The sequence below is a fragment of the Oreochromis aureus genome, linkage group 19 (genome assembly GCF_013358895.1).
Source record: "Oreochromis aureus strain Israel breed Guangdong linkage group 19, ZZ_aureus, whole genome shotgun sequence".
Taxonomy (NCBI): Eukaryota; Metazoa; Chordata; class Actinopteri; order Cichliformes; family Cichlidae; genus Oreochromis; species Oreochromis aureus.
In genome coordinates, this window is record NC_052960.1 from 3913504 (window position 1) to 3925518 (window position 12015).

At 40.3% G+C, this 12015-nt stretch overlaps 1 protein-coding gene across 4 annotated transcripts; it reads left to right on the top strand.

Annotated features, from left to right (window-relative positions):
• Nucleotides 1-2288: 2288 nt before the first annotated feature.
• LOC116311054 lies at nucleotides 2289-9409 on the top strand. 4 transcript variants are annotated; one of them, XM_039603804.1, is made up of 7 exons: nucleotides 2289-2484; nucleotides 2871-2895; nucleotides 3262-4393; nucleotides 6592-6683; nucleotides 6835-6935; nucleotides 8910-9009; nucleotides 9253-9409. In XM_039603804.1, exons 3-7 carry the CDS (start codon nucleotides 3356-3358, stop codon nucleotides 9383-9385), a joined length of 1464 nt encoding a protein of 487 aa, XP_039459738.1. In that variant the 5' UTR covers nucleotides 2289-2484; nucleotides 2871-2895; nucleotides 3262-3355; the 3' UTR covers nucleotides 9386-9409. The 4 variants fall into 4 exon arrangements, with proteins under 4 accessions (XP_039459738.1, XP_031583922.1, XP_031583920.1 ...); XM_031728062.2 differs by lacking the exon at nucleotides 2871-2895 and having other exon boundaries at nucleotides 3262-3707; nucleotides 3828-4393; XM_031728060.2 differs by lacking the exon at nucleotides 2871-2895.
• Nucleotides 9410-12015: the final 2606 nt, after the last annotated feature.

The following is a 12015-nucleotide window of genomic DNA, read 5'->3' on the forward strand; positions in this document are numbered from 1 at the left end:
ATTTGAGGTTATGTCCTTGAGGCTTGGGGCGATCCTAATGCCTAAATATTTAAAGCCTCTTGTAGTTGTTTTAAATGGGGTGGCCACAACAGGCCTCCTCCTTTCTTCCTCATTAAGAAACATTAATTCTGATTTAGAAATTTTAATTTTGTATCCTGAAAAATTCTCCAATTTTTTTTTTAATCTGAAAGACGGGGATGCTATCCTTCAGATTAGACTAAATTTGTTTTAATATTATCTGCAAATAAAGAAATTAGATGATCTCTTCCTCCAGTTCTGATACCTGATATTCTTGTATTTGCTCTCACAGCGATGGCCAGAGGTTCTATTGCGCACACAAAAAGAATTGGTGACAGAGGCAGCCCTGCCTGGTTGACCGCTGTAGGTTAAAGGGCTTTGATATGTTATTATTAGTTAAAACTTGTCCTTTCGGGTTTGTATACAATAACCGGATCCATTTCAGAAATGTTTCACCCAGTCCATGTTTGGGGAGCACCTGGAAGAGAGAGAGTTCCATTCTATTCTATCGAAGGCTTTGCATGCATCCAGTGATAACAGCGCAGTGTCCTTACTATTGATTTTCTCATAAAGTACATTGAGGACACGTCTTATATGATAGCCTTGTTTCATTTTAACAAAACCTTGTTCATCATCTATTATCAAATTAAGCACACATTTATCTAGTCTCCTAGAGAATGCTTTACACAAAATCTTTGTATCATATCCCGTAAGACTAATTCCCCTATAAGAGGAGCATTCAGTCGGAGGCTTATTTGGCTAAAATAAAATGGACTGTAATTGTATTTAAATCCAGAATCTACACTTAAAATTACAAAGTTAAGCATCAGTTGGTGCTTTCCTCACCCCCCCCCCCGCCCTGCAGAAAGAAGTTGATTTGTTCCTGTAGATGTAAATTATAATGGTAGTAGTTAAAATTGCTTCCATCATTTTTGATAAGTTTGCACTGGTTCATCATTTAAAATCATTTTTTTAGGGGTTATAATTTTGCTTTTTCTTTGTCCTTTTTCACATGCAGCTTTGTATTGGGTGGTTGAGATTTATCGATCCATAATGGTGCACTCTCGCTTAAAATATTCATAAAACAGTAATTGAATAGAATAAATCAGTCTGCAGGTTTTGCCACTGCACATTAATTTTTAATTTTTAGAGACTGTGACAGTGACATACTAAGAAAAAGGATATTGTGTATAAAAGCGAGAAATTCAGTTAATTTCTTAGGTGAATTTGCTAATTCGCAACAACAATTACCTTAAGGTGCTTCATATTGCAAAGTATAGCTCTTATAGTTCTTGACTGAGGATGATTACAATGAAGGTATTACGCACAATCATCTAATAAGTGATATTGTATCCATCCCTGGAGGAGGAGCTGGCCTGGGAAGAATTTGTCATCTAGATGAATTTGAGGCTGATGTGAGGCTTCCTCAGTTTACAGACCTAAAACCTGAACAAAGTCAACCTGGGGCATGAATGCACCGTGTTGCACACAGGAATTATATGAAGTATTCACCCTCATTCTGATGACTTAATGTTTTGCATATTTGTCATTTGTTTCAGATCATAAAGGTTTAGGTAATCCAAGTAAATACAAGTAAATTATTTCATTTATTAAAGTAAAAGGTTATCCAAAAAAGTATTAAATTGGAGATAATACATTTTTATTATCATTATTTATGATTATTAGATGATTTGCAGATGATCCCTGGATTTATCGATGAAGCCAGATGACACATCAATTAAACTATAGGCATGTGTTAAAGACATGAAGATGACCTCTATTTTCCTGCTTTTTGCTTCAGATAAAACTGAGGTGTTAAATCTTCACTAAACTCTTTTCACCCTCTGTATTTATACACAGTCTCTGGCTCTTTTGTCCTGTTTTCCTCCCCTCACCCCAAACCAACCATGGCAGATTGCTGCCCATCCCTGAGCCTGGTTCTACCATACTGAAGTGAATTGGTATCTCCAGCTTTCTTACACTGCTTTCTAAATAAAACCAATGCCAATAGACAGTTAATTGGCCAGCTCTTTATATCCCTGCCAGTGCATTGTAACTACACAACACAGCTAAAATATTTATGTAAATAAACATGTATTAAAAATAAAGTAAATAAAAGGGTAGTGACACTTAACATATAAATCATAACCTTACTCCAGTGAGTGGGCTTAAACTGAAGACACATAAATAACTATATAGACTAATCTTTTTAAATGTACTTTTAGCCCCTGGCCAATCTGAAGCCGTTAGCACAGAACTGTAGTTTGGGAATCTAATGTAAACAACATGTGCGCGTTTTCATGTCAGTTTGTTGCGTCAACTCAAGTTTGAGCTTTGCAGTGTCGCCTGCTCATTTAACCTGTATGTGCGCCTTGTGTTTAACCACCTGTGCGTGCTACCGAGGGAGGAAAGCGTGTGCGTAAAGCACGTGGGCGCGTGTCTAGTAGATTAATTTCCAGGAAAGAGGTGAGTTTTATTTCATGTTATCTATGTGGTCTTACAGCTGTAGCATATCCAAAATATCGACGAAGGTAACAAGCTAAAAGCTAATGTTAGCCCTGAGCATGCGAAAGACGTTTTTGAGGACCGAGCAGGTGCGAAGTCAGGTAATATAAAAAAAATAACGCGGGGTTAGCGTCTGCTAGCCTGAGGCCAACAAAAAGTTAGTCTTTAACCAAGTGTGGAACGTTTGGGCTCAGCTAAACTGATTTTGGCTATTTGGCTAACTGTTTGGCTAACTCGAAGCTAATAAACCGAAACTTTAGGTATTAAAAAATTAAAGGGAAATGCAGGTAAGTGCTTTTATTGGTGATAGGGGTTTTTTGTTTGTTTTTGTTTGTTTGACAAAGCAGGTGGAGATGGCTCATAAAATCCAGGGTGAGTAAAAATTGATTTTAAAACTCACATCTGTTGGGGAGTGTGCACTGCATGATCTCATAACAACACAACAAGACAAGTGACCTTTGTGTTATTTAAGTTTTGCTTTGGGATACGACAGTGTGTATTGGTTAGTTTGAGCAACTTGGAGGCGATTCATGGAGTTTGTGATTAATATTTGTGTTGGTGTTGTGCTGGCTAAATGTTTAAAGTTGGAAAACTCTTTTGTTATATTGGAGGTTTAGGTTTTCTAAACACAAATGGAGGAACAAATAAACGGCAAAGTTTGAGTGGTCAGCCCAGAAATTGTGTGTAGTAGGACATAAATAACTGAATATATTGAAATAATTTCTTCACCCTCAACAGGTATGGATAAAAAAGCAAGAAGAAACAACGTGATGTCTGCTGTCTGAAACCACCCATATTCGAATGTTTGAAACCTCTCTCCAAGTATTCAAGGATGACCTGTAACAGAAAGGCTGATCTGCAGCAGTCGGGAAGGTTTTCCACATTTAATCATTTAAAAATTGAGGTCCGTAATAACTGGATAAATAAAAGGAAACTGTACTATTCCAGTCCTGATGAAGGCTATGTTAGTCCATTAAAAAAGCCCCTTAGTCCAAAGGCTTTGTCCCCTGACCTCGAGTGTTTTACAGACCACTACAGCCCTTTTGTGGGGCAGCAATCAGCGTCGTCTTATCCTGAACCTTTACCTAAGAAGCAAAATGTTGGGAGTGCAGTAAAACAACCTGTGAACTCTAGGCTACACTGTGAGCACATCAAGCAATGTGGGTCCTCCACAGATCCAGGAGGTGAAGAGATCGTACAAAAACATATTACATCTGAGAATATCCTTTTCAATTTTTCCCCTGTGTTTGACTATGATTTAGATGCAGTATGTTACCTCAGTCCCATTAATACCTGTACTGCAGCAGGTAATTTGGATCCTGCAGAAAGCTGCACAGCTCCACATTGCAACACGTTTCCAGAGAAACAATTTCCTGCTGTTCAACACTTAGAAGAGATGGAAAGAAGAGTTGGACGAGAGAGTTTGAGAGTCAGTGATGATAGAGGCTATGTATCTCTGTCCTCCATAAATGACCATAAAGGAGATGGGTTATTGAACTCTAAACAGCTCACTGGTAACTCAAACCCCCGTCTCAGGGTGGTTGAGAATGGCTGTCATCCGCAAAGATCACCCAAGCCACAACATAAGAAACAAACTGTGACCTCTGGAAGCTTTACTGTTGCAGTGGACGACTTGAGTCCTGCTGTCAGTGGGCCTTATATGGAGCCTGTGACCTCTGTGGAGAGTTTAGAAAGTGAGACTGAGGGGGTGTGGGATATCGGTCCTCCCATGCTTGAATCCTCTCCGTATGGCACAGTCAGGCCAAACACTGCTGGCGACAGAAGTCTGGCATCAGAGTCATCTGGATGCAGTACAGAAGATACCAATCTGGAGGACACCTGGGAAAATACCTTACCTCTTCAAGTACAGGTAAGTCACTTTGCTCTCTCCTGTTCTTTACAGCAGTGCTCTGTATATATGTTTTTACAAGAACATCAAAATAAATCAAAGTTTTGTCCTGACCCAGATAGCAATGAATGTTTGGCCCAATTATGGCTCCTATCTCAGCCACAGGTCCACCTCACATTGCCCAGTGCCATAACTGAGCTGTAAGTGCAGAGAATTGGCCCCGATTGGCCCAAATCTCTCTATCAGGAAGCAAATTACTTCAGTGAGTTTGTGGTGCTCTTCAACTCCATTCTAATGCAGCATGCTTTTGTAGGGACGTGTGCAGTGGTGCATCTCAGACAATTTGGAAGATGTATGTTAATTGAAATCTTAATAAACAATCAAGTTGGTATGATATGATATGATATGATACACCTTTATTAGTCCCACAAGGGGAAATTTCATCGTAACCTAAACAGACTTAACCCCATGTAACCTCTTTGTCTGAAAAGCCAATGTGGAATTATAAAATATGGATGCATCTTCTGGGTATGCAAGGCGAATCTTAGTGTTCTAAACCTGCCTTCTTTTTAACAGCCACCAGGGGGCGATAGCTGCGGCTGTGAAAAAAGACTGTAAATCAGTCCTCAGCTGTGAACTCTGTTAACACTTTGCTGATTCTTTTGGGTCATGTTGAATAAAACATTAAGTACATTTTATAAATGTTGATCATTTTGAGAGGCAGAAAAGGCCGGTTATCGAGGGTATGCTCATCAACTGTGGTTTCACACTGAGATCCACCCTTCACTCATCACAACGTGATTCAGAATATAAAGTTACCTAAGATGAAAATAGATGGGTGATGTCGAAGCACCTACGTCCATTTTTGAGGTTTAAAAACAAGGGAAAACGTGTATTTTAAGACAAAAGTAATGTCTGTCATTTGTAGTGGTGCAACGGATCAAAAATCTCACGGTTCAGATCGGATCACAGTTTTAAGTCACGGATCAGATCAATTTTCGGATCAGCGAAAAAAAGACAAAATTTTAACATTTACTTATTAACTTATTTAAGTATTTTTTGCCTGTTAAAAACATTCAACTCAAGACTGATTCCACGCAATTATATAAAAACAAATTAAGGTGCAGTATAGGGCAGTACAGGGCTTTGTATCTACCACTCCGCTGTGATATAATGAGCGGTCACGGTCACGTGGCTTTCCGTTGACCTGGAGGTCCACCCATTTGTAGTTGGGCAACAGAAGATGCCTGGGACAGTTCAGCCACAACTTTAAACTTTTCCTGCTCATACATGCCTGGGTACAATCTTGTCACTGAAGTGGACGCGCAACGGGATATCATAGCGTGGCTCAAGCACGTTCATCATAGTTTAAACCCCTTGTTTTGCACAAGGGAATATGGCCTCCCGTCTGCAGCTAAACACCCAAGTAGCTTTTGTAATAGCTTTAGCCCGGTCGGACTGGGCAGCAAAGGGCTGCTTAAATGCCGCAAACTCCTCTGCTCCTCCGCTAGCACTGGCCATAACTATCGCTTGACAGACTGACCACGCGCACCATACACATAGTTTTTTTCCCTTCTTTGTCTAATCTTTGGATCACGTGCGTGCCGAACCGTGGAGTGGGATCGGTTCGGATTACGGATCAACCGTGATCCGTTGCACCACTAGTCATTTGTAATACTTGGAATGACCCTCACTAATCCAGGGGTATGTTAGGTGAACGGAGCAGATTGTGGTGCACTTGGAGGAATATCCCTGCATAAATCCATACACTGTGTTTGCCATGACTGAGCTCTTTACACAGCATATTGCTACCAAACAGTCGTGGCCGAGGGCATTTCTGGAGAGGTGAACGTTGAGCTGCAGTGGATCGACACAGATATGTTCTAAGCTGATTGACATTGGCGAGCTCTCTTTTGTCTCACTGAGGGTCTCTCCCTGGTTTGGTGTCAGGGTTTGTTACCCACCTTCCTGTGGTTGTGAGAATAACATTGCAAGGCAGGACTACTCCCTTATGTCAGCATAATTCCTGTGCCTCTGTGTATCCCAGCAGCTCCACCTGAATTTTGATTAACTAAAAATATATTTGTTTGGGTTTTGTTTCATATTAAGAGTTCAAATAAAATGCTCTAAAAGTTTTCTAAAATAAATGATATTTGTAATGCTAAAAAAAAACTGTAATAACCCAGCAATCATACACAAATATTCTGTGCTTCCTCAAGGTGAAATCAAAAGTTGTTGTTCCATGCCAGCAAACCACAAAACCCGAGGAAGAGTCGCGTGCTCGGACTGCCAAGTGCTCCGGGACTCAAAGGTACTGGTACCTCTAGGGGGAGCAGTGGGACCACACTAGCCTCGCTCTGGTTTTTAGAGGCACCGAGTGCCTCTAAAAACCAGAGCGAGGCCTGTTCTCTAGAAGCCTCATATTTACAGATTTGTGGGGCCATGTGCTTGTATCTTTTCAGGCCTGTGATCTTCAGCAGGAGGTCAGACTGGGAGAAGAAAAAGAGGCTCTATGTCCATTCAGTAATGAGACACATGCAAGAGAAACAAGGAGCACATAATGGTAGGAACCTGTTGTTCTTTTCTCTCCATATTTTTTTCCTCTTTTCCTATTTAAACATTTATTTTGATGTTTTACCTCAGAGGAAACTGAAAGTTAATTTTTTTTATTATGACATGTAAGGAAACGTGTGAAATGGTCGCAGACATCATGGCAATGACTCCCTGAAATGATTTTTCAGTAGTCCTCCGAGCCTGATTGTAGCTGATCCTTTACATGTGCTGTGCTGTGAGTATGTGCTCATGAATTCTAGGAGAAGGTACAAATTGAAAACATTGTTTCGCTTTCTGACAAAGTAACCTTTAACCTGGATCGGACTTTACCTGTGGCCTGGGCCCTGAATTATGAATCTCCATCTACATACCCAGGGTATCTTGCTGTTATCTGGATTAGCTTACTCGATCAAGATAAGTGGTCACACAAAGTTGATTAGGAACTCACTAAGTTAACCCGGGGTTTGCCCTGTGCGTTCACATGAATGGCGCATCTTTGTTGTTTCACAGATCATGTCATATTCTACAAAATAACGATCCCTATGAGTGCCACCTACTACAAAGGCTTCAAAAGTAAAATGCAACATTCTTGTAAAAAGCACTGGAGATGAATGCTGCAGCAAATCGTTAATGTGGTGATGTGATGCGCAGAGCAGGAAATGATCATTTTTTAAATTCTAGTTAATTATTTTATTGTTGAGTGCGCTCTCAGTGCTGTTGTTTTCCTCAGCTGATGGCTGTACATTAGCTACTCTCATGAAATAGTTTCAGTTTGCCACAAAGCAAAGTGAAAGGAATTTGATTGATAGGCCAAGAATATGTGTTGTGTGATTGCAGTATGCAATATGTGTAATTGCAGGATGTTGCACTGATGGCTAGTAATAAAAACACAACGAAGACGTATGTCAGGCAAGCTGATTGGTCAGTGGTCGGCCCTTTTGAGCCAGAGACGAAGTTTCTACCATTACTGAGTCACACGTGAAGAAACTAGCTGAAGTAAGCCTCGCCAAGGATTATTTTTTCCTTGTTGTCAGTACCAGAATTTCACAGTAAAGGAAGCATTTAACATTTACCTTGAGTTTGCGACTAAAATGTAGACGTGTGTCGGCTGTAAAACGTGATTCTGAGATTCAGCCTGAGCATTTTCACTTTTAGCCGACATGAAAGTTGATGACGCAGCAGCAGCAAGGATGGCGCTGTAGTTGTTTATGGCGGAGCCTCTGTGACTCCACACGCAGCAGGCTGAAGAGAAGGAAAACATTTTTCTACAGTTGACAGCAGCCACGGTTGTTTCTGTAATCTCTATCCAAACCCTTGCAGGTAAAATGCCAGTAAGAGTCCTTTATCAGATCACACGATAAACAAACGTAAAGGTGAAGGAAAGTGATTCTGTTCCCCTCCACACAGAAATAAAAAAACTGTCTTGACCTTTAAGCTTGGTGGATTTTTTTTTTTTCTTGTAAACTTTGCTGCAGGTCGATTGTCAGCTACAGCATGCAGGGGTCTGTCTTAAAGCAGCATGTAGTGTTACCTGTATCATTTATTTCAAAGCTTTAGGTAGAATAAATAAATCTGTCAAATTATTACTAAGTACTGGGCCACCTACACATTACACCTACAGGAGCTGCTCGGCCATGGAAACCCATGCCATGAAGCTTGCGGTGCACAGTTAGTGCTGATGTCAATGCCAGAGGAGTTTTAGAGCTCCACAGCTACTGAGTCCGGAGAGCTTTGGCGACTTTTAATTGATTAAATGAGCAGTTAGAAGTACAGAAAGTAATAACTCAGTAATACAGTTACTTTTACTGTAACTAATTCCATTAAAAGTAATTATTTTATAGATGTAAGTTAACGTGTAAACGTCTCTCACTTGGAAGCTTGTGTTGTGGGGTTTTTTTTCCCCCCTCTGTGTCTCATCATGACTCTTCCCTTCAGTCACATGTGACCTTCAGTTTTGATGTTCTAACATCTGTGCCTCCATCAGGTGTCATGTCTGAGCTGCTGAGCGTGATGAACCGTGTTGCTGGTGAGAGAGCGGGCAAGGATGGGAAAAGGTGGCAGCATCCCTCCGACTTCACCCGCCGGTACGCAACCTTTTGTTGGAAATATTTCTGTGGATTCAGAATACACGAGTCTGAGTTTATTTTGTCTTTAAAAAAAAGGTTCACCAAATGCTTCCTGACTGTTTTGTCAGATTTGTCAGAGATTAAATAAAAATATCTTCTAAATTTAGTTTTAGAAGCACATAATGTTATGTTTTACATCAAGTTTTAGTTTAGCTTTATTTAAAGTTTTAATAATCTCCATCTGAATCTGCTTAATTTCAGAAATTACCAGAGTCGCTTTGGTACAAAGCCAGAGATGACGCTCCGAGAATGGCAACGCAAGAACTATGGCTCACACGAACGCTTTTCAAAAGTTCCTAAACAGTTTGAAAGATGCCACTGTCCTCGAGTCTAAAATGTCTGAGCAATAAACACTGTGTGAAAAAACCCTTGACTGTTATAGTGTAATAGGGCCCTTTTCAGACATGCATAGCCTCGCTGCTGGCAACATTCAGATGTCATGGAGAGAGGCACAGCACGCACAAGCGCTGTAGCTGTAGTGAAGTGTAGCCACGCTTTAAATATTTAGCTCTCTCCACTGATGTCGATAAGAAGGTGCGTGCAGTGCAGGGTGCTGCTGAGAGAGCTGTACACCGCCCCTCACACACAGAGAGACCCCTCCTCTCGATAAAAGTAATGTTTTAATAACTGAAAAGAGTATGTGTACATGTTATTGCTAATTGGTGTATTCATACGTGCAGGGCCTCTGGTATGGTGCAGCTGTGTGGATCAGGCAGTGGGGTTACTGAGGAGGAGGGTGTGTGTCTGGATGGGGCTCGTTTTGCCTCGTGCCAAATATTTGCACTTTTTCTGTTTCTTGGGTGAATTTGTGTTTGGTTTCCTGGTTTGTCTGTTTGATTGTTGCACTTTTGCTTTTTCTTTCTTTCTTTCTTTTGATTCTACTTTTGTCTTTTATTTAAAAATTGGTGCATGTTTTAATGTGTGTGCTGATCCAGTACTTGCATCCTTCCAAGTGACATCAGGCCCATCTGTCCTGCTAAATTCTTCACCATCCCACGAGCTGTCACATCATTTCCTGCTTGATACGCTAACAAGTTCTTTTTTCTAGTTTGTTCCTTATTTTTCATTTAGTGTTGATGTGTTTTGACGTCTGAAAAGCGTGGCTAATGGCAATTCCCCGGTCATCTACAATTTAGAAAACGATGTTCAAGCCTCATCGTCACGGTGAGAAATGCTGACAGGTAACAGATACTCAAAGCCAAGGTATCTGAGGTGTTGCAGGACTGAGAAAGTTGCATCGGTAAATCACAGGTTATCAGGGATTTGTCATATTTTGATATGGGGAAGAAGCAGAAAAGCTTTTCAGGCACGTGAAATGTCTTTTTAAATAGTTGAAACGTGCTCAGTATCATCAGGATTTGTGAGCAGCTGTTTGCAGCACACTTACTGACGCACATTTGAGTTTGATATGGAGGCAGGCTGTTATGTCATACCTGCCAGGTCAGTTCACCCACATACCAGCTGTTTCATCTTCGTCCAACATTACCGGTGGTTTAAATGTGTCTGATTTGTGTCATGACTTATAATGGTCTCCCTGGGCATAAAACAGTGCTCAGTGCAATTTATTTTTTCATAATCGTGCCTGTTTATTAAGATCGTGGCCTAAACAAATGTCCTTTGTGCTTTCTTTTAAAGGCATCAGCTGAAGTCTCAGTGTTTGGGGTTTTTTCCTGCAATGTGACACAAGCTCAGGATATCCAACTTATCTCTTCCCTGTCTGGCTTCACTTACTTAAACATCAGCAATCAGGGTAAGCTTTTAAGCTCAACCTGGGATTTGTTAATCCAACTCCAAGCATATTCACCTAAAAGTGCGTTAGCAGGACGACTGGAAAAGGACATCTTAATTGATAAAGTTGTAATTTTATGAAGTTTGAAGCTGTGGAGAAAAGCCTGCAGTGTTTAAGGTAACGGACCTCTCAGTATCACAGCATGTCTGAGTTGGGTTTCATCAAATTAATGTTTAGATGTGCGTAAGACGATTTTAATTTTCAATCCTTCAGCTGCAGCACCGGCAGTGTTCAACAGTGTGAGAGTAAAAAAATAATAAATGTAAAAATAGAATTCAAACGTAAGCTTATTCTACTGAACAAATTTAATATAAAGTCAAAAAGGACAAAAATGTGTCATTGATTGTTTATGATCAGATGCACTACTGTGCAAAAGTCTTGAGCCACCCCTCATTTAAAAAAACAAAAAATATTTGTGTATTTCTATTTTTATATTTGCTATGAAAATGGGAAAGAGGTACCGCAATGTATTGAAAGATGATGCAAACATAGAAATGCAGCATGTAAAGCAAGTCTTGAAAGTCACTATTTGGTATCACCACCTTTTTATTTTTCAACACAGTCTGAAGTCTTCTCGGCAGCTTTTTTATAATTTCATTGAGTAGTCTTCAGGAATGGTTCTCCAGGCTTCTCGAAGGACATTCAAAGCTCTTTTTTGGATGTTGGCTGTGCTTAGAGGATCCCACACTGCTTCAGTGATGTTGAGGTTCGGACTCTGGGGAGGCCAGTTGTTGACTGGTAGTGTTTCATTGTGTATTTGTCTGTCCAGGTCTGCTTTTACTGGACTGGAAGTGTTTGGGATCATTATCATGTTGGAAAAATGAAGCTTTGCCAATCAAATGCTTTCCAGATGATTTTATACAAAATCTGACTGTACCAAACTTCGATCAGTTTAGACTGGATCCCACCACCGCTGGCTGAAATGCAGCACGTAGCCATGATAGAAGCTTCACTGTTTTCCCCCTCTCCTGACTTCCTGTGTTATATTTGGCATTTTTCATAGATTCATGTAAAGAAATGGGAACAAATGACGAGTTTCTGCAACAGACTGCTACTAACAAGGTGCCTAAAGATACAATTAAAAATGGTCGCTTACGTTATCTCTCTTTTTTTTTTTTTTTTTTTTTTTCTTGAGTGAGTCATAGTTTAGTTTTAAGCAGCTTAACAAATAAAAA